This window comes from Bos grunniens, chromosome 2 (assembly GCF_055505025.1).
Source record: "Bos grunniens cultivar Pamir isolate PY7600 chromosome 2, Bosgru_T2T1.0, whole genome shotgun sequence".
Taxonomy (NCBI): Eukaryota; Metazoa; Chordata; class Mammalia; order Artiodactyla; family Bovidae; genus Bos; species Bos grunniens.
Window position 1 is genome coordinate 46,247,211 of NC_141166.1, and position 22,537 is coordinate 46,269,747.

General features: G+C 45.6%; 1 protein-coding gene across 1 annotated transcript; it reads right to left on the reverse strand.

The window, feature by feature from the left end:
- Positions 1-7,914: 7,914 nt before the first annotated feature.
- FZD7 (frizzled class receptor 7) lies at positions 7,915-22,013 on the reverse strand. Its single transcript, XM_086345853.1, has one exon. It carries the CDS (start codon positions 11,736-11,738, stop codon positions 10,014-10,016), a length of 1,725 nt encoding a protein of 574 aa, XP_086201979.1. The 5' UTR covers positions 11,739-22,013; the 3' UTR covers positions 7,915-10,013.
- Between the last annotated feature and the right edge of the window lie 524 nt (positions 22,014-22,537).

Sequence of the window (22,537 nt, forward strand, 5' to 3'; positions counted from 1 at the left end):
GATGAGAAGATTGGCAGATAATTGTACTGGGCAAAACCGTTTGCAGTTCTAATTTATCAGTTTCTGCTATGAAGTCCCCTACGACTACACCCTTCTCCCGGTCGGAAATCCAGTTATCTCACAGGCACATGTTGTAAGCCTGCAGAAATGTGGCAGGCGAGGTGCAGTGGGTTCAGGGTTCCTGGTGTTCACCATCAGGGCAGAGGCACTGCTCTCTCACTTCTTTCTCTGCAAATGCACTGGACTTATTTTTGCTGTTTTATTTGTTTTTATTAAAGAACAGCAACAACAAACAGAGTGTTCCCTGAGAATTCACACTTTCCAGAGCTAGGGGTGGGAGGAAGAAGAATTGAACTACAGTCCCTGGAATTGTTTTCATTCTTTCCCCTCAGTCTCTTTTTGTTAAAGAGCACTCCGAGGGGGAACCGAACTAAAATATGCCACAATTTTTTTGGGCTCCAAAATCACTACAGATGGTGACTGCAGCCATGAAATTAAAAGACGCTTACTCCTTGGAAGGAAAGTTATGACCAGCCTAGATAGCATATTCAAAAGCAGAGATATTACTTTGCCAACAAAGGTTCGTCTAGTCAAGGCTATGGTTTTTCCAGTGGTCATGTATGGATATGAGAGTTGGACCGTGAAGAAAGCTGAGCACTGAAGAATTGATGCTTTTGAACTGTGGTGTTGGAGAAGACTCTTGAGAGTCCCTTGGACTGCAAGGAGATCCAACCAGTCCATCCTAAAGGAGACCAGTCCTGGGTGTTCATTGGAAGGACTGATGCTGAGGCTGAAACTCCAATACTTTGGCCACCTCATGTGAAGAGCTGACTCATTGGAAAAGACCCTGATGCTGGGAGGGATTGGGGGCAGGAGGAGAAGGGGACGACAGAGGATGAGATGGCTGGATGGCATCACCAACTCGATGCACATGAGTCTGGGTGGACTCCGGGAGTTGGTGATAGACAGGGAGGCCTGGTGCGCTGCGATTCATGGGGTCGCAAAGAGTTGGACACGACTGAGCGACTGAACTGAACTGAACTGAACATCTTAAGGGCTTCCCAGGTGGTGCTAGTGGTAAAGAACCCGCCTGCCAATGCAGGAGACAATAAGAGATGCAGATTTGAGTCCTGGTTTGGGAAAATCCTCTGGAGGAAGGCATGGCAACCCACAACAGTATTCTTGTCTGGAGAATTCCACGGACAGAGGAGCCTGAAGGGCTACAGTCCACGGGGTCTCAAAGAGTTGGACATGACTAAAAATGACTGAACATGCACACATGCACTACATCCTTAAGGCCCAGATCAATTCTCTGTGCCTCAGTTGCCCCTTCTGTAACCTGGAGACAATATAAGGCTATTTAGGGTAGGATGCTTCCATACGTGCTCTCTTATTCAACTCTGATGCTCAGTGAGATTCCAGAATCCCATACTGAGAGCCTATAAAATGAGAAAAAGAATAGTTTCCAACTCATAATGTTGTATAGATCGAGTTAATGCAGGTGCTTCACACAGAACCTGTACAGAGTAAGCTACCATATTATCATTATGATATAACACTGATATAATACCCATGATAACAGTACTGTGGAGGCTCCTGTGATTCTTGCAACGGGGCTTTAGGAAGGGGGTCTCTGCCACACGAGGGCTGTTGTCCTTATGCTCCCACTCACTGACTCCTGGTTAGCAAGGAGCAGGAGTCTTCCCTCTAAGCCCCTGTCCCAACTCTCAGGCTGAAACTGGCACGGAAGGTTGAGTAAGCCTCTTGAGGGACTCAAACCACCCCTTTGAGGGGCTGCATCTGGGGTGGGGAGCGGTTCTGGGAAGCACTTCCACAGGTTCCTTCTTGCTGCCAGGCCCTTGAACTCCAAATTAGAAAGTCAGGCAAGAACAAGGGAGCATCCAGCCCTCAGAATTTAAATAGCACTTATGAGTCTTCTACTTCTCACTAAAAAACCAAAACACTTCCTGGGACTAGCACTGCAAAAGTCCTGCTTGATTCCATTCTGTCCTGATGTAACTTATTCTCGTTGCTTACCCTCACTTCAATCCTGGTTTAAATTAAAAAGAATGATGCTTAGAAGATTTTGAGACCTCAGTAAATATCTGTAGCTGGGTGACTAGGGGCACAGGCTATAGTCAATTTGCTGCTCTGAGGCTCACCTTTCAGAGCTTGTAAACTGGGGGGTGGGGGGGATGATACCTACCTCTCAGAGTTATTGTGAAGGATAAATGAAATAATTATATATTAATAATAGTAATGCTGACATTTATCCATCACTTATTAGGTGTCAAGTACTGTGGTTCCGGGCTGTGGATTATCTTAACTGCTATACTGTGCTGTGTTGTACATACAGCTTAGCACATGGCCAATATTTAATACATGTTAGCAATGATAAAGATAATGATTATATCAACAAAGTATGAAGAGCCAGTCTTCACTGCCCTTGGCAACGTGTTTGTGTAATCATTCTCCCTTTCCTAAAGCTGGGAAATCACCCATCACTCCCCTGTTCCCCTTTGGTCCCTTTTCTTCTGGCCACATCATGTCTTGAAGCCCACTGCTCTGGTGGAAAAGATGGCCACATTCAGGGTCTTTGGGAATCCTGAGTGTGTCCTTCACTATGGCCTGGCTTTTATTTACTTGTGACACTCAAGCTGCTTTTAGCCTCATCAGTTTCTCCATCTTCAGAGTGTGATCAAGATACCATTAACCACTTATTGTACTTTAGTACAGTGGGGAGAAAGAGTTTGTAAACACTAAGAATGGTTTTTCTGGCCTATTCCCTATTCTAGAGGTTGGGGTGGGAAATATATGAGGTGAGAAGTATGTGCTTAGTTCTGGCTAAGACTCAGGATAACAATTTCCAGAAGTCAGTCTGCTATATCCAGGGCCTGGCATAGCATCTGGCATGTCCTAGGTCCTCAAGAGATGATTTATTGGCATTGAAGATAATTCATGATTTTTAACTCGAGGGCTTATTCTGTACGTCTGCTGCAAAAAGCAACTCAGGGACCAGCTGCCACTCATCTCTCCTTCCAGTTATCCCAGATTTGGAATCTGGAACTAAATGCTACATGCCATTTATTTTCCTTTGGAAATGAAAATATATAACTGGTGCTAGGTTATGCCACACATGTTTCATTATTGGTTACTACACTTCCTATTTGCTATCCCACCATACCCTCCCCAAGATGCTTTCTCTTTGAATGAATTGTCCTCCAGAGTCTGCAATACCATGCTGAAGTTGAAGGATCACATTTTCTAAGAGTGAGTAATATTAGGTGGTTGTCTTACTGAAACCAGTTGAGCAGTTTGTTTCCATTCATCGAGTATAGGGCACTTTATCTCCTTACTCTTCCTCCCTTTGTTTCTACCTCCTAAATGCCCTCTCTTGCTTCCAATATGTCCATCTCTTGGAGACCCACTTCTTGAACTCAAAGCTGAACTGATGCCAGGGCTATACCACATAAATAGATTTGTAGGTGGGAAGCAGTTTAAAGGAAGGTCAATAGCAAAAGAGGTGGACTTGAGCTCCCCAAAAGGACCATTCCAAAGTGAGGTAGACCCCCAGCCAAGGCACGATGGAATCCCTCACAGTAGCTCCAGTTTTATTTTGTTAGTTTGAAGTCTTCTGAAAAAGGCTTTAGGGACAATGACCTAGAGAAGCATTTAAGGTTTTGGCTGGTATAACTGTTCAGAATCAAAAACCTTTGTCCTATTAGTTCAGCCACATAGAATGTTGACTTGGCTGAGAAATATCCAGTAATGGGAATTCCAAGTTAGAAGATTGCAGCCAACCAGGAAATATGGATGTGGTCTTTGAGAGAAACCAGGAAGATATGATGCAACATAGCCCTTTGGTGTTGAGGAAGGCATGCTTCCAGTGGCAGAAAGCAATTGCTACAAAGAGGCACGAGGAGAGGCACGGTAGCTAGCTCAAGAGATTAGATAGCCCCCAATCTTGCATTTTGACTTCAGTGTACAGTAATACAGTGATGATCTTACTTTTTGAATTGTGCTTAAAAAGGCCAGTGGGAAGTTCATCTTCCTTCACTGAGCACACACTGGCTTGGCTGGCTGAGAGGTGGGACACATTGGTCTACAAGAGGGTAAAACAACTAGTCAGGGATTTCAAAATAGCCGTGGACAGTCCACAAACGGATGAGTCAGTGCGGCCTTCATACTGGCCGCATGGAATCACAGGCCCCTGGAGGAAGGTCTTCATCTCAGATGTCATCTTCAGCTGATGAAAGAAAGGCCTCTGGAGATGAAGGAACCGATCCAAGAGGATGAAAATCATGGAGAATCACATAATCTGAGTTCTTGGGAAAGGCATTCTTGCTGGATACACACCCTCTGCCATTAGAAGCATCCTTCCCGTGACTCACCCTCACAGTACCTTTAGAGAGGGGCTATGTGACATGTTACAGAAAGTGGGCTGAGCTCAGAATCTGAGGATGGGATATGATCCCTTCCTCTTCCCGTGTCACTTCAACACACTAAGCTCCTCAGCTTCTTCATTTTTATAATAGGATTTATTCCATGTCATAAGATTGTTACAATAATTTTGAGGATAAAGTCAAATAATGAGTGTGAAAGCAGCTTTTAAAACAGTAAATGCCACCAAATGTCAAGTAATATTATTCCAAATAACATTTGGGCCTCTGTGATGACTTACCACATTCTGTCTAGAAAGATAATTATTTGCTTATTCCTCCACTGGGGAGGCTGTGCTCATTCACCCTGAATTAGGCTCCAGGTTACCTCAGGTGGAGTGTCTTTTTTTTTATCTTGAATCCCTCCAGCCCCTGGGAAAGCACGTTTTCTATAGTGGCTGCTTGGTTAGTACTTCTTGGACTGGATCACTTATAATAAACAATTGTCTTGGTCAAAATTCCTTTTTTCCACCACTGTGGTACTAATTGAGAAAATTCCAATTAGAACTTTTTTTTTTTCAACCAGAGAGTAAGAGGCACAGTGTGTGTTTACCAAAGACTTGACATTTTAATGGTACCCTTTTAACTAGTTTACTTTTTTATGAAATGTGAGGAATATAGATTCAGAGGTAAGAAATGTTACAAGTTGAAAAGTAAGAGTTGAAGAACCAAGTTTTATTAAATTACATTAATGTCACTGAGAGTGAAATAAGAGAAAAATAGAACAGACCCACACGTAGGATTTCCTGAAGCCCTGTTAGACTGTTATTCACCATCCACATATGCATATACAAAAATATACTATCTATAAATAGCCACCTGCCTTTTCAGTGAAATTAAAGATGGGAGAGTTAGAAGAGAATTTCCCAGTATAATTACAGGGTTCAAACCTACAGCTGTTAGACTCCTGTAGTTCTGTCCAGAGAACTAATATCACTATTGCTAATATCACTATTTTCTATCAAGCACATTAAAAAAAAACAAACCTACTTTTAATGGGTAAGATGTTGTCAATAGGGCTTTTATTTGTTTCTTGCCAAGATTCTCACAAACCTACTTTAAAAGATTAGGTGTTGCATATTGTATAGACTAATTTTGTTTGATAAACTGAAGTCAATTTTCACAAGTCTTTCTGCTCCTCATCTAGGGATTAACACCAAACTCCCACCAGTGTTTTTCCTCAACTCCACACATGCCCTTCCATACACACTTCCTTTCACCTATTTTCTGCGAAGATGTACCTCCTGAAAGATCCTTGAGCCTCTAAAATTCTTAGGTAAGAATCTACTACCTTAGGACGCACCACAGTGTGAAAGGAACAAAACAGAACCCTTTCATCTTTGCTTACAAAAAAGCAGGTAGTAATTTATTCATATGCAGTCTTTGTTCCCTCACTAAAGACCAGTGCTCTTCAGTCTGCGAGAGCTCTGAAGGATGAGGCCATGCTGACGAGAGGAAGGGGACACATTTACAGGAGCAACCACCTCGCTCTCCCCACAGAAGGGTCTAAGTGCCTTTAGCAGTTAATTTGAGAGCAAAAAACCCCATTGGGAGCCTTCCATCGACTCTAAAAGCAAACATTCTTAACAGGCAGTATTAGTGTGGTGTTAAAAGAGGCATGCTTTAACCTAAAAGGTGTCATTTTATGAGCAAAAACTGGATAAACCTTAAGAGACTTGAAGTCGTTTTTTTTTTTTCTTTCCTAGCCGCCAAAATCTTCACCGTTTAAGATGACCTCACACCCATTGTGATGTTCAAAACCCAGGAGGATCTTAAAGCCGCTTTGCACACACTGTGTGGTTGCACGCCTTCCTCCTCCTGGTGAGGACTCTCTGTCACTGGTTTTCATTCTTTGTGTTTATAAAACACACCAGCCATGTGTGTGTGAGCCTGTTAATTAAAACAAAAACAGAAACTGTTTCTGTTGAGCTTTAGAAGTGCAGAAATTTAGAGCTGAGGGAGGACAGGAGAAACAGCAGCGTCCTGTCTGTTGCTGTGATGGCTGCGGAGAATGAGTGGACTCTAGACAGACACCTGAATTAAAGTGGGGAAAAAAAGAATCTGGTGAAGCATGAAAATGGAAGTCTTTAGAATGCCTTTATCATTTCCCTGAGGGACTGTTGAATATCAAAGCGCCTGGATAGTGAAGGCTTCTTCGTCTAATCTGATTCCAAAGTTAGCCTCCCCGGCAAGAGGAAAGAATAGTTTCAGTGGCTTCTGAGGCCATGCCGGGGTCAGGCGTGGAGTCTATTACTGCTGGAGCTGCTGAGTCACTGCCACCTCGGGGAATCACTTGACCTCCAGCTCAGTTGACCTAGAAGGGAGAGTGAAGCCTACAGCCAGGGAGGCTCCCAGAGCAAGGCTCCCATTATAATCTCTGGAATCAACTACAGACCTTCCAGTCACCTGAACCCAAAGGATTTAAGCCCTAACAATTCAAATAAGGGGCCTTAGAATCAGTAAAAAAAAAAAAAAAAACAAAAAAAAAACATTCATAGCATTCTCCCCAAGGAAAATATCTCCAGAAAAGTGGACCAAAAATATCTAGTCCTCTTTCAAATATGGACTCCATGCCTGAAGGGTAGTAAAAACATGGATCAGATAGCACCTCTCTAAAAGAGATGCTTATTCTGTACCTTCAGTAAATGATTCAGGGCAGGATGTGAAAATGCTTAGGGGTGTCTGTGCGCCAGGGTGGTGGGAAGAGAGGCAGGAAGCAACAACAACAGAAAAAAAAAAAAAATTAAAGGACAGTTAAGGCATTCATTAAACTCTGTATTTTAAAAGGCAAGGAAAAAAGACCTTCATATATATAACATCTTCTTTTCAGTTCAGTTCAGTCGCTCAATCGTGTCTGACTCTTTGCGACCCCATGAATCGAAGCACGCCAGGCCTCCCTGTCCATCACCAACTCCTGGAGTTCACTCAGACTCACGTCCATCGAGTCAGTGATGCCATCCAGCCATCTCATCCTCTGTTGTCCCCTTCTCCTCTTGCCCCCAATCCCTCCCAGCATCAGGGTCTTTTCCAATGAGTCAATTCTTCACATGAGGTGGCCAAAGTACTGGAGTTTCAGCTTTAGCATCATTCCTTCCAAAGAAATCCCAGGGCTGATCTCCTTCCGAATGGACTGGTTGGATCTCCTTGCAGTCCAAGGGACTCTCAAGAGTCTTCTCCAACACCACAGTTCAAAAGCATCAATTCTTCGGCACTCAGCTTTCTTCACAGTCCAACTCTCACATCCATACATGACCAGAGGAAAAACCATAGCCTTGACTAGACGGACCTTTGTTGGCAAAGTAATATCTCCGCTTTTCAATATGCTACCTAGATTGGTCATAACCTTCCTTCCAAGGAGTAAGCGTCTTCTTTTATGAGGGACATATTCAGTGGGTGTCCCTCCATACCATCTTTCCATAATACAAAATTCTGTTCTTTGGCTTATATAGGAACTATAAACTAAAGAAACGTTCACTTTGTATTTAAAAAAAAAATTTATTTGTGATCTGTACATGTGATAAAGTGGGGCTTCCTTGTAGACTTTGAAAGGCAAAACAAAACAAGAATTCAAAGTAAAAATGTATAAATACAATATATATTTTCTTACAAAAATGGAAGATTTACAAAATATACATACTGCACTCGTCTCTATTTTACAAATTTCACATGCAAGAGATATAACACAAAAGATGCCAAAAACTGTGTAGTGGGCGTTTTAAAAATCTGACAAATGAGACAGTTTTGGAGGTTTAAGAAACATAAGGTCAATGTTAAACTTTAATATAAAAAGCAGCTTCACTCAACTGAACATTACATGTATAAAGCAACTTGTACTCTCGTAGTACCCTCTATGATTTAAAAACTGTTTCAAACAGCATTTAAAGACCGTTTTGAGAAACAGGATAGTGTTGCTGGATTGGAAGGTGATGTCAAAGGTGGAGTAAAGGTTAGCTCCCATGATTCTCTGTTCAGCTTTAGACCATTATGCAAAGGAATTGGAGTTCTATTATAGAGGGAAAAAAAGTACATGATTTAAGATTAATAAATTTAAGTCATCCAGCACATTTCAAAGAACTCCAGACTTACTTTGAAGTTTACCTTCTTTTAACGACTTTCCTTAAAAATGGGGCCCATGGTTTGAACTGTCCTCTTCACTCACTGTCATTTCTGCAGGTCACCTCCCCACCCAGCCACACAAAGACAGGGTCAGCATACACATGATATTTTATAAACGGATTTATGGAACAAAGAAAACAGGACAAAATGCTCCTTTGACTTTTAAAAAAATTTAACGTTCCTTTATTATGAGGCTAAAGGCATTATGCTTCTCCTTTTATCTTAGAGGATTCAAATTGGAAGGAAAAAAAAATCGAAAAACAAAACCGAAATGCAGGTTTAAGGGAAGAAAAAGAAAATGAAGGGAGAGATTTCCCTGAATGTTTTAACAGAGCCTGTTGGATCATGTGTTCTGAATTAAATTTACTTAAACACAGCAAAACCCCTTGCATTTCCTTTAGCCAAGTCAGTACCTCTGACAGAAAGGGGTATGGAAGCACAGCGCCCTTCACTTTTCCTTAAAAAGGAATGTTTATTACAACCAAATTAACATCCAAAGGGAAACGTCAGATTTGCGCTGCTTTGCCTATAAAAGTTGCTGTCTTCACAGTTGTGCCTTTCCACAGGGAGACACTTGTTTCCTCTTTTGTCTCTTACAACAAAGACAAGGGGAAAAAATGCATTCCTGTTTTGAAAAGCAACAAGTCATCACTTCTTTTCAGGATATTAAACCAAATAAAACAGCCTTCTTTCTTCTGCCTGCTTCCCCAGAAAATAAAAAAGTAGTAGAAATACCTACTACTAGCCTCCTTTTCCTTGTTGCAAAATGTTGTCATTTCTTTTTGCATCCTCACATCAGGATTCTAGGAGGCAGGCCTCCCAAGACTTCAAAATGCTTATTTTACAAGACTTGAAAGGAGTAGAGGAAGAAAAACAGGCGGGGAGGAGGCAGAGGTGGAGACTGTAATGTCTGACCCTGGAAATTAACCCATCTGGGCTCCAGTTTGGCCCCAGTGAAAAGAGATTATGGTTTGACCACCGCTTGACAAGGACACTGCAGGGAGTCCTCCCTTTTCCCAACAAAGCGGCGGCCGCAGACAGCTGTACCTTTCACCCGGGCCTCACAGGAGTGAGGACAGGCCACTTGTCTTGCATCAGGGGAATCGCTCACAGTCCCAGTTCGGCCCAGAGCCGGGAAGAACTCACAGCAACCTTCTGATCTCAATCTTTTTCGACAGGCCCAGGGCGGCCCGTACCGCACATGATTAACGTCACTGTTAACATCACCAGCATCATCCTGCAAGTCTTTGCCAGAAGTCTTTTCATCCAAACCGTATTTCCACCCAGGCCTCTTTTCCCAACCCACATATATCTACATATATCTTCTCATTTCCAGGTCACTTCTCACTGGAGCGGAAGGAGGTTCCAGAAACAAGTCCCCCCACCCCGCAGTTCTTTCCCTACCGCCCCTTTCCCACCCCCGGCGGCGGGAAGGAAGGGTGGGGGAGGGGCCGGGGTTCATACCGCAGTCTCCCCCTTGCTGCTGTGGCTGAGTCTGTGGTAGAAGCGGCGCCACGACTGCAGGGTCTTGCCCGACCAGATCCAGAAGCCAGTGGTGATGCCGACGATCATGGTCATCAGGTACTTGATCATGAAGACGGTGAAGTCGGGGCTCATGGGCGGGAAGTGGCCGGGCGGGCAGGGCACCGCGTAGCTCTTGCACGTCTGCAGGAGCCAGGTGCGTTCCCAGTGTTCGCGGAAGGCCTGCTCATAGAAGTAGCAGGCCAGAACGATGGTGGCCGGCACCGTGTAGAGCACGCTGAAAACGCCGATGCGCACCATCAGCTTCTCCAGCTTCTCGGTCTTGGTGCCGTCGTGCTTCATGATGGTGCGGATGCGGAAGAGAGACACGAAGCCCGCCAGCAGGAAGGACGTGCCGATGAAGAGGTAGACGAACAGGGGCGCCAGCACGAAGCCCCGCAGCGCGTCCACGCTGGACAGGCCCACATAGCACACCCCGCTGAGCAGGTCCCCGTCCACCTGGCCCATAGCCAGGATGGTGATGGTCTTGACAGCGGGCACAGCCCAGGCGGCCAGGTGGAAGTACTGCGAGTTGGCCTCAATGGCCTCGTGGCCCCACTTCATGCCGGCCGCCAGGAACCAAGTGAGCGACAAGATGACCCACCAGATGGAACTGGCCATGCCGAAGAAGTAGAGCACCATGAAGAGGATTGTGCAGCCCTCCTTCTTGGTGCCCTGCGCCACCGTGCGGTAGCCGTCGTCGGAGAAGCGCTCCACGCACACCGCGCGGTCCTCCAGCAGGAAGCCGGCCACGTGCGCCACGGCCACCATGAAGTAGCAGCCCGACAGGAAGATGATGGGCCGCTCCGGGTAGCTGAACCGCCGCATGTCCACTAGGTAGGTGAGCACGGTGAAGAGAGTCGAGGCGCAGCACAGCACAGACCACACGCCCACCCAGAGGCGGGCGAAGCGCCTCTCCTCCTCCTTAAAGTACATAAGGCCGTTGGCGCGGCCCGGCTCGCAAGGGGCGCCGCAGTCGCGCTCGCCCAGGAAGCGGTAGCCCAGGTAGGGGGGTACCTTGAGCTGGCGGGGGCACGAGAAGGGGAAAGCGGAGCGGCCCCGGCCGTCAGCGGCCCCCGGAGGCAGCGCGGTGAAGGGCAGGTCGGGCAGGTAGGGTGCGGTAGGGTAGGCGGTGGGGCCGCCGCCCGCGCCCCCGGAGCCGTCCGACGTGTTTTGGCCCACGCAGATCTCGCCAGCGCCGTGCACGGGGAAGTTTTCGCAACGCAGCCGCTCAGGCCATTGGAAACCGAACTTGTTCATGAGTGCCTCACAGCCCTGGCGGGCACGCTCGCACAGAGAGCGGCACGGAGGGATGGCCTTGTCGAGCACTGTACACACGGGTGCGTACATGGAGCAGAGGAAGAAGCGCAGCTCGGGAGAACACTGCACCTTCACCAGCGGGTAGAACTGGTGCACCTCGAGGCCCGCTTCCTCTTGGTTCGTGTGACCCAGCAGGTTGGGCAGGATGGTCTGGTTGTAGGCGATGTCCGTGCACAGGGGGATGGAGATGGGCTGGCAGAAGCCGTGGTCTGGCACTGAGATGCCCTTCTCTCCGTGGTACGGCTGCGCCCCGGCGCCCGCGGGCAGTGAGCCCAGCAGCGCCAGCACCACGGTGCAAAGGTCCAGAGGCAAGCGCGACGCCGCCGCGCGGGAGCCCCGCATCGCCGGCCGCGGGTGCAGCGGCACTCTCAGCCCGAGAAATGCGACCAGGCAGCCGGGAGCGGCTGGGATCCGGGGAGGCGCCGCTGCGCCGGGCGCATGAGAGTCCTCCCGGCGCCGGGGCTGGGCCGTGGGCGGCGCGGAACAGAGGGCGCTGCAGCTGGGGTGCTCGCGCCACGGGGGCGCCGCCGCCTCCGCCCAGCACTGGCGCAGCCGCCTGGGGTCCAAACTCGTCTCCCTGGGCTGGGGGCGCAGATGGGGGGGCCGCCTTCTCCTCTCGATGCGACGTAACGGTGCGGCTTTTTCTGCGGCGAGAAGCAACAAGCGTCTCCGGTTACCCTTCAAAGTTTGCCCAAGTCTCCTGACTCACTGAGCTCAATAAGGCGCGCGCCCCCCTACACACCAAGTCTGGCCCCCGGCAAGCGAGAGCCCGGCGCCGCCGCCTGCTAGCCAAAGCCGCCGCCTCAACGGTGCTGCTCCGCCTTCTCTCCTCGAGGCTCCGCTCGCCGCCGCCGCCGCCGCCTCCTCCTCCTTCGCCTCCTTCTCCGCTCCTCGCTCCTTCAGCCCCAAAAGCTTGGCTCCAACTTTCAGCCAAACGGCTGATTCTCGCTGTGAGTCCGATCGGCGTCTTGGAGCCAAGAGCTCGGCGAGTTCTTTTAAGAAATCCAGTCACACTGCGTCCGAAGCTGCGAGGTCCTGGTGCCCGCGGCCTGGCCCTGGCCTCTCCAGCCCCGGGCAACTCTGAGCGGTGAGGGAGCGCTGCCCGCCGGGAGGGAGCGCAGAGTAACGCCTTGGAGCCGCGCAACTCTACAGAAGAAGCGTCGGGCTCTCAGGGTTCCGGACCGCCCCGCCCCCTCCCCTCCCCCCATTCACAAACCACTCCGGGGGCGGGCCCTCGAGCTCCAGGGAGGCCCAATAGCAGCCTTTGTTTTCTGTGTGACTGCCTTCGGATTGGGTGGAAGTCGGAAGGGGCGGGCGAGGGAACGCGAGAGGCTAGGTCTGCGGAGCTCTGGGCGGATTCCTGAGGGGAGGGGCAGGGGGCTGGGAGGGAAAAGTTAAGAAAAACTTTTACCCTGAATTCACTAGGGGGAGGGGGTAGAGAAGCGCATCAGAAAGGGAATTTGCTTGAAAGATTTGTTCCTCTTCCGGGTACACTAAAATACACATTCCTGAACAGAAGGGCACACCGGGCAAAGCTTTTGCATGGAGAGGCTGAGAATAAGAGTACTGCCTCCGCGGAGAGAGACGTGACCCCGAGTCGTGTTTAGCCCTCCTTGGGCTGAAAATGCTGGGTTTGGCGGGGGACATTTAGGTAGCAGGATCCTAAATGTGGGGTTCGGAATGGGGCAAGAAATGGGTGCGCCTCGCGGATTGCTTTTCTCTCCGCACACTCAGACCACGTGAGGCCACAATCCCCGCTCACCCCCTCTCCGGGTTGTAAAAAAGAGGAGGGGCCGAGGCCGAAGAGAAGTAGGAGTCTGGCAGAGGGGGCCGGCTTAAGGCAGGAGGAAGTGTCGACCCCTCCAAGGGGACAGGGCCGACGAGCGGCGGGCGCGGGGGACCCAGGCATCAGGCCACCCTGCCCGCACGTACGGCCCAGAGTCTAGGGATTTGGTATAGCTTTAGTGAAGTCATAAGAAAACTAGTGCGGGAAATTATTGTAAAAAAACCTGCGGCCGAGTGCCCAGGAACACTGTACAGGTTTACAGCGAGTATTTAATTGCCCTATTTTCTTTAGTTCTGCGGCGTGTGGCCCTTGGGAGTCCCACCTTCGTCGCGGAAGCAATGATTCGATTCTTGGAATCTGCGTAGAAAAGTTTTAATGCGTATTAGAAACCAAAGGCATTTGCTAATTAAAGAGTTTTCAAAACACAAAGAGAAGTACTTCTTGTTCTCGGGTAGCGTTTTCTGATTGGCAAGCGTTCTTTTGTTCTCGATCAAATCTTCGCCCCGCTGAAGGCACTGGGCCTTGGCGCGCGCTCTCTGGTTACTCCCGGCGAAATCAGAAGTTACAGCGGGTGGAGGTGGGGGATGTTACTACCCTCTCACCGGACTGAGAGGAATAGCATGAATTCCCATGGAATTTCCATGCTAAGCAAGGAAAAATCTTCTCTGTGACATTCCCTCTACCTCCCCCCGCCTCCCCCCCTACCCCCGCGCTATCCTCTGCCTTAAAAAACGTTACTCCTGGCCTAGCCCTTCCTCCTGCCAGCTCAGTTCCAGGCGCTAGAGCCCTGAGGGATTCTGATCAGGATGCATGTTTGCGGAAGTTAGAAGTTGCTGCCTCTGCTGCCCCCGGTGAGCCTCTTCTCCAGCAAGAAAAGACTAATCCTGAAACCGAAGACAATTAATTGGGTTCCCTTCCATAGGAGACTTTGGCCTCCTCTGTTTTTCTTTTATTTATTTTCTATTACTGGTTTATGGGGAATCTGTTCTTGCACTTCACAGTTCTTTGTCCTCCACTCTTGTTAATGGGTCTGGAAGGCTGAATCATTTAGGCCAAGGTAGGGTGTCAGACTGCTCACATTCTCCATCCGGTCCTCAACAGGAATCCTCGTCTTTTTTCTTCCAAAGGATCAGTTTTCCCTTCACACCCAGGACTTTTTTTTTTTTTTTTTCCTTTTCTTTTGGGCAATCTGCCTCAAGGTAATATGAAAGATTAATAATATTTTCTTTAAACATATTTCCTTCTCTCTTTGTATTTTTTCAAGGGCTCCTCTTTTTCTTTCTAAATTATTATTCTTATCACCTAACATTGGGGAGCCTTGATATTGATTGCATTGAAAGATGCTGTTTAAAGACAATGCAGCTTCTTTGCTTTGTCATTTAAAATGTGTGTGTGGTGGGGGGTTGGAAATCCTTTTTTCTCTCTGTGAGCTCCAGGATGTTCTCCTTTCCTAAATCAAATTTTCATGCTTATTCATCAGGCCACTGATCTAAGTCATCTTTGCTTATTGAGGGAGAAATTGCAAGCACTGTCATCTAATAAAATGAAAACCGACAGGATAAAATACTGTCTTAAATACAACTAAACCAATTTAGTTATGAGCTTCTTCTCCTCATAGCCTCAGACAGCTGCCTGATGAGGTAATAAGGATAATTCTTTTTTTAAGAGGGGGAAAAAATAGCCATTTAAAAATTCAAGGGACAAATGAAATATTTTTTAAAACAATCTGTGTATTAGATGCAGAAAACCCATCCCCATTTATCTTGATGAACTGTATCACAGATGAGAGTCTTGCTCTGACTCAGGTAGACAAGCGCAAAAAACAGAGAAGCAAAGGCCAATTTTGGGGGGAGTGTTTTGTGTTTTTTAGGAGGATTAAAAAAAAAAACACTCCAAAATTATCTGGAAAATAAAAATTCACTGTTTATGAGAGAGGTGTGGTAGCTTTCTGTGCCTTACCTGACATAGCATGCTGATTTCAAGGAGCTAAGGAATAACAGGGAATAGTTCAGAAAAGTAAGCTCACTGTGTAGGGGGCTAAATAGTCTGTTTTAGGCTCTGTGATGGATGTAGTAGTAGTAACATTGGTTCACATCTGTTTAGAATCAATTTAATTGTCTTTCCAAGTAACACCTTCCACACCCAACTCCCAAAGCCACTAACTGGTATCTTCCTTGGAAAGCTAAGGGTGGAAAATTTTGTAACCGTCTGCTGCAAAACTTCCAATTGTCTCTGCCCTTTAAAACAACAAAAGCTTTTATTTCTTCACATCATAGTCATGTGGTTCCATAGAAAAGTGATGCTATTCATTGGCTCCAGTTATTTAAATATTACTTATCTTGGCCAAGTCCCAGGTTTATCTAGTTGAATTTCATTCTGATGTCAGGCCAGATTTGAAAATGGCCACCTTCGTAGTGCCACAATCCTGTGGTTGTAGTGAAACTCCAGCTTCAGGAATTACTCATGCAAGACCAGAAAGGGCAGCTTTTAGCATATACTTTCTGGCCTCTCTTTTACCAGACAATTTGTGACTTTATAACATTGAGGATTTGTGATTACCAATGGCCAGGTTGCCTTTGGCTTCTTTTCACTTTAGTTGGGAGTGTTGGATCATTCAAAATATGGAACATTTTGATCCCTAAGGCAGACTTTCAGGTATTAATGCAAGTTAGAAATGTCTAGATTGAATTAGGAGAATTAGAGGGGGGCCATGCTGAATTCTTCTAGACCCTACAAGTGGAGGTGGTTTGTGTGGCAGATTCAGTGATTGTGTCTATTCCACCATTTTCCTTGTTGGTTGAGGACTGTATTAGTTATCTGTAGTTGTATAACACATCACTCCCTAACACAACAGGTTAAAACAACAAATATTCAATATCTCACAGTTTCTCTGTGTTAGGAATCTGGATATGCTTAGCTTGATCCTGTAGCTTGGGGTCTCTCACAAGACTGCATCAGGATGTGGTCAGGGCTGCAGTTATTTCAAGGCTCGATTGAAGGAAGATCCACTTCCAAGCTCATAACAAGGCTTTTGGCAGGCCTCAGCTTCTTTTATAAAAAAAAAAAAAACTTTTTATTTTGTATGGGTATAGTTGATTAACAAACACTGTTGTGATAGTTTCAGATGAACAGCAAAAGGGACTCAGCCATACCTATGCATGTATCCATCCATTCTCCTCCAAACTCCCCTCCAATCCAGGCTGCCATATAACACTGAGAGGAGTTCCATATGCTATACAGTAAGTCCTTGTTACCTATTTTAAATATAGCAGTGTGTACAGGTCCATCCCAAACTCCCTAACTATCTCTTCCCCCCATTCTTCCCCCCAGCAACCATAATTTTGTTCTCTAAGCCTTTGAGTCTCTTTTTGTTTTGTATGTTCATTTGTATCATTTTTTTTTTTTTTAGATTCCACATATAAGGGATGTCATACAGTGCTTCTTCTTCTCTGATTTACTTGACTCAGTATGATAGTCTCTAGGTCCATCCATGTTGCTGCAAATGGCATTATTTCATTCTTTTTAATGGTTGAGTGATATTCCGTCATGCATGTGTACCAAATCTTCTTTCTAGTTGTTGGCCAGAGACATGGGTCCCTTACAGTGTTCACCTCTCATGTGGCCCACTTTGACTCCTGCCTCCCCTCCCCTGCCCCGAGATGGAAGTCATGGTCTTTTTGTAATCTAATCTTGGAAGTGACATCCTCTCAATTTTGCCTTACTCCATGCATTAGAAGCAAGAAACTAGGTCTATCCACAATCAAAGGGTAGTAGGGATTCCTCTAGAATGTGAAAACCCATTAGAGGGTGAGCCATTGTAGAGATGGTTCACCACTAGGGTTATTTATTCCTTCCCAAAGTATTATGGAGATAATGCCTCAGAGAAAAACAACTCTTGGGTCTCTGACTTTGGAGTGTTCAGAGAAAGGGTCACAGATAACATGAGTTGGTTGATTATAATGCCACTTGCATCTGCTGAAGTCGGAACAGAATCCTAATTCTGGTCAACTGTTTTTTCAAACACATGTCTTTGGTCTAGAAGGAGAAAGAATATAGGACAGTTGATTAATACAAGGCTATCAGCAGCCCTGCAGAAAAACCTCCAAGTTCAGAAGGTAGCCATTCTGGGGAGTCAGATTGGTACTCAAGGACCAAAGGCTTCCCTGGTGGCCCAGATGGTAAAGAATCTGCCTGCAATGTGGGAGACCTGGCTTTGAGCCCTGGTTGGGAAGATCCCCTGAAGGAGGGCATGGCAACCCACTCCAGTTTTCTTTCGGGAGAATCCCCAGGACAGAGGAGCTTGGCGGACTACAGTCCACGGGGTCACAAAGAGTTGCATACCATTGAGCGACTAAGCACAGCACAACACACACCAAGGACTTGGATCAAGTCTGTAGAGAGACTTTGGCTATTTGGGTTGTGAGGTTAAAGCATCACTGGTAATTGTTTTGTTGTTATTTAGTCCCTAAATCGTGTCTGACTCTTTGCAATCCCATGGACTATATAGCCCACCAGGTTCCTCTCTCCATGGGATTTTCCAGACAAGAATTTACCCATGTCTTTATGCCAGTTTGGACAATAATGATGTGTGGGAAGGGTGGCAGAAGTGGTTAGTACCGACTAGGTTAGTTCTGCTTTTCACCATTTGATTTCCTGTGCTGCCTCAGGCGTCACTTAACATCCCTAGCTCTCCAGGATGTTGTGAGAAATAATGAGATAATATTTGCAAAATGCTTGTAATCTATGGGCAAAAAATCATGAGGGCAGAATCCTGGTTTAGTTATATGGATGCAAATCATAGATATAAAATAAAAGAGCAAGTTAAGTGCATATTTTCTGGTGCTGGCTTTTTGTTGAGGTTGTGATTTTTTTACAGTAGTGTGCTGGGAAGTGTCTACCAACTAGCCCTCTAGGGAAAAAAAACCCTGACCGATGTACATTTGCCAATTTCCATGGTGTAAATACTGATACCATGGCTGATTTCATGTCACATAATATCACTGAACTTGGAGTTTGGAAAAGATACACATAATCAGCTCTCACAAGTCCCTGAGTACTGATCCTGTCACACCACTGGATTTGTAGGACTTATTCTGTTCAGATGATTTTGAGCATCAGAAATAGTTATATTTTTAATAGAATGACAACCATTTATAAGATACCAGTTGCTTTAGGTACACTAACTCAAATTTTATAACAATGCTTCACAGTTCCAAGTATAAGCTCCTTTTTATAGACTCAAAGCTTGGACTAAAACCTGGTCTATATAACATTTTTCACTTCACATTGCACTGCTACTTGATGTCTTCATGGCAAATTTCACTAATATTGGTCCTTTTGTTTCAAAAGGATCAAAAGCCATCCCCAAATTTAGAGATGTCCCAGAATTTCTAGGCTTGGGTTATCAAGCCCAGATTGGTGATGACCCCCTGAATATTATACCTATACAGGTTTCAAACCCACTTGGTAATGACCACTACTTTTTTCTAATTTTTCAAGGAGCAATTTAATTCCCATCACTGAAACTGCACCAGTGAGTTTCTAGATTAGGAGATGTCAGTGCTCTGCCCCAGCCCACGAGGGCAGATGGAAAATTTGACAGGGTACCAGGCCTTCCCATTTTGGCAGGCCAGGACAGTCAGCAGAGAGCTAGGAAAAGCTGCAAGAACAATTGCTCACAGTAGTAATAAAAGCCCCAGTGCCTTCTAGAAAAGTGAAGATGAGAGCTACAGCAGTGGATCTCAAAACTGGCTGGTCATCAGCACCACCTAAAGAATTTTTCCAAAAGTTTGGGCCCCACCTCAGACATGTTGAGTCAGAATCTCTGGCGTTGGACTTGGGATTTAATTTTTAAAAGCTCATCAGGTGATTCTTTTGAATTAGTCAGATACGAGAACCTCTGACCCAGACTCATATTGCAAAGCAATGTATTGTGTTGCTCATGGCTCATAGAAGGTCTTTGGCCTTGCATAGAGTCCTCCTTACTCTACATGATGATGTTTTGAACTGAAGGATGAAATAATGAGGATGAGATATGTGGGGTGTGTGTGTGTGTGTGTGTGTGCACGCGTGTGTGTGTGCGTGCGCATGTGCACGCAGAAAGAGAAAACACAGGGGCGGGGGAGGGGTGTTGTTGGTTGGTTGGTTGCAGGGTGTGATGTTGGGCCTGAGATCTCATTTATGAAGCTCAATGAGTTCCCAGTGGCTATTCTAAAAGGTAACAGCTTCTATTCCCAACAGTTAATTCATAGCATTTCCTCAGATGATGTTGCCATCCGTGTACCTTAAACCACATTAACCCTCCCCTCAGATGACTGAGCCAGGAATAGGCAAGCATCTGACCTAGCCATGAGGTTGTCTGGCATGAGACCTCTGTCCAACAAATATGCCCACTGGCCACCCAATCAGATCCTTTCATTTGGGGAATCTGAGTGTAAAACATATTGGCAAAGAGCTGAGAAACATTCAGTGAGAAAAGAATGAGCAGAAACCAGGAAACAGAGTTGTTTCCTAGCTCCTTACCTTGGAATTCCACTATCCCCATTAATGAAGTCACCTGCCTCTCTGCCTGCTCTAGCAACTAGAGAGACCCTTTCTAACCATAGTGCTGGGGTTTGCAAAAGGGTGAAAACACAGATCTCTTCTGGCTTTCTCCTGGGGCATGGGCCCATAGCTTTTGGAAGGCTGACCTCCAAGTATCAGCACCAACCCAGGAGAGGCATCCATTCAGGCTTGACTAACAAGGCTCAGTCTTGCAGTCACCTTCATCTTGCTCAATGGCCTGAGTAAAGCATTTGAAAAGATACTTCCTAGGACTGCAGTTGTCATTGAGTTGACTCAATTGAATGCTTGCAAAAGTGTTTCAAGATAGGAATTATCTATAAAGGCACAGGAAACCTCTTTCTTCTGAGTTATTATAAGAAAGAGAAATAAATGCTCTAAAATCAGATCAAATTGCCAACATCTGTTGGACATAGAAAAAGCAAGAGCATTCCAGAAAAACATCTACTTCTGCTTTATTGACTATGCCAAAGCCTTTGACTGTGTGGATCACAATAAACTGTGGAATATTCTTAAAGAGATGGGAATACCAGACCACCTTACCTGCCTCCTGAGAAATCTGTATACAGGTCAAGAAGCAACCATTAGAACCAGAATGGAACAATGGACTGGTTCAAAATTGGGAAAGGAATATGTCAAGGCTGTATATAGTCACTCTGCTTATTTAACTTCTATGCAGAGTACCTCATGCAAAATGCCAGGTTGGATGAAGCACAAGCTGGAATCAAGATTTCCAGGAGAAATATCAATAACCTCAGATATGCAGATGACACCACGCTTATGGCAGAAAGTGAAGAGGAACTGAAAAGCCTGTTGATGAAGGTGAAAGAGAAGAGTGAAAAAGCTGGCTTAAAATTCAACATTCAAAAAGATTGTAGCATCTGGTCCCATCACTTCATGGCAAATAGATGGAGAAACAATGGAAACGGTGAGAAACTATTTTCTTAGGCTCCAAAATCATTGCAGATGCAGACTGCAGCCATGAAATTAAAAGACGTTTGCTTTTTGGAAGAAAAGCTATGACCAACCTAGACAGCATATTAAAAAGCAGAGACATTACTTTGCCAACAAAAGTCTGGCTAGTCAAAGCTATGGTTTTTCCAGTAGTCATGTATGGATGTGAGAGTTGGACCATAAAGAAAGGTTACCATCGAAGAACTGATGCTTTTGAACTGTGGTGTTGGAGAAGGCTCTTGAGAGTCCCTTGGACTGCAAGGAGATCAAACCAGTCAATCCAAAAGGAGATCAGTCCTGAGTATCCATTGGAAGGACTGATGATGAAGCTGAAGCTCCAGTCCTTTGGCCACCTGATGCAAAGAAATGACTCTTTGGAAAAGACCCTGATGCTGGGAAAGATTGAAGGCAGGAGGAGAAGGGGATGACAGAGGATGAGATGGTTGGATGGCAACACCAACTCGATAGACATGAGTTTGAGCAAGCTCTGGGAGTTGGCGATAGACAGGGAGGCCTGGTGTGCTGCAGTCCATGGGGTCGCAAAGAGTTGGATACGACTGAGTGACTGAACTGAGCTGAACTGAAAATATATAAAGTCCTTAGCATGGTGCAGATGCTGCTAATTGCTTCTTAATATATGTTTTTCCTTTCTTTCACGGTAGTGGAGGCCCCAGACATATGACCACTTGGAATAAAGACCCCATATAAAAACCTCCCTTGGGTCCTTCCATTAAGTTCTGGCCAGTGGAATATCAGCTGTGTGTGTGCAACAACACAGCTGGAACTGTGTCCCCTCCCCTGAAAGGCTGGAACTCTGGAGGCTATTATAGACCATGAAGTGACCTTGAAAAGGAGAAAAAGATAGAAGGAGCGTGGTCCCTAGCACTGTGGTGGACTATACCAGCCTATGATGAACTCCCTCGGGATTCTCCAATATGAGATCAAAATAAACTTATGTCTTGTTTAAGCCAGTGTTATTTTAGGATTTCTTATGCCTCTCAGCCAAGCCTAATTCTAATACATCTCATATCTCCTAATTCTAATATATCTCATATCTCCTAATTCTAATATATCTCATCACATAGTAGGTACTCATCAAATGTCAGTTTCCTTCACCGTCTTTCTCTGAAGGTTCTATAGCTCTTTTGATGTTACTTCTATTCTCTCTTCTCTTTTAGGGCCTATCTTATACCACGTATTCATCTCAAAGGTCCTTGAGAAGAGAAACGATGTCTTATTTTTCTGTTTTGCCTTTCATAAGGTTCCATTTATTGAATCAAATTGAGTGGGATTGAGTCAGATGAAGTTAAGTGAAAAAAAAATTTTTTAAACCTCTAAGTTGCAGAAATATAGGGTTGTGAAAGACTAGCTAAGGACACAAGATCTGGGGATCATGACAGACCACAAGCTAAACATGGGTCGACAGTGAAATGTTTTAAATTGAACATGCTTTGGGATACATGAACCAAATTAAGTGACATGAAGGCAGCAGCAGAAACAGTAGTAATTAGAACAAGTTGAAAGGGAGATCCTCAAAGGGGAGGTGGCCATGGCGGGTGGGGGTGGTTAGTGGTGGAGAAATTTAATAATTAAAAAAATCTACTTTAAAAAAACAAAACTAGTTCCTGAGTCCTACCCCAGAGAATCTACTTAAAATCTCCCATGTGCCCTGGAATGTACAGCTGGGATCCCAAACAGTTGAGAAGACTAGGTGAGAATGTTTGGTTGTTTCACTTGGAAAAATATAGGAAGTCATTTAACTGTCTTCCCGAGTCTAGGGACACTCGTTTTAGGATTTCTCTTTCCAGAGTATCAAACACAGGAGAAAGCCTTCAGTTAC

What these genes read in the sequence shown, in the direction of transcription:
- FZD7 (XM_086345853.1), bottom strand. Translation starts at nt 11,738, where the DNA reads ATGCGGGGCTCCCGCGCGGCGGCGTCGCGCTTGCCTCTGGACCTTTGC.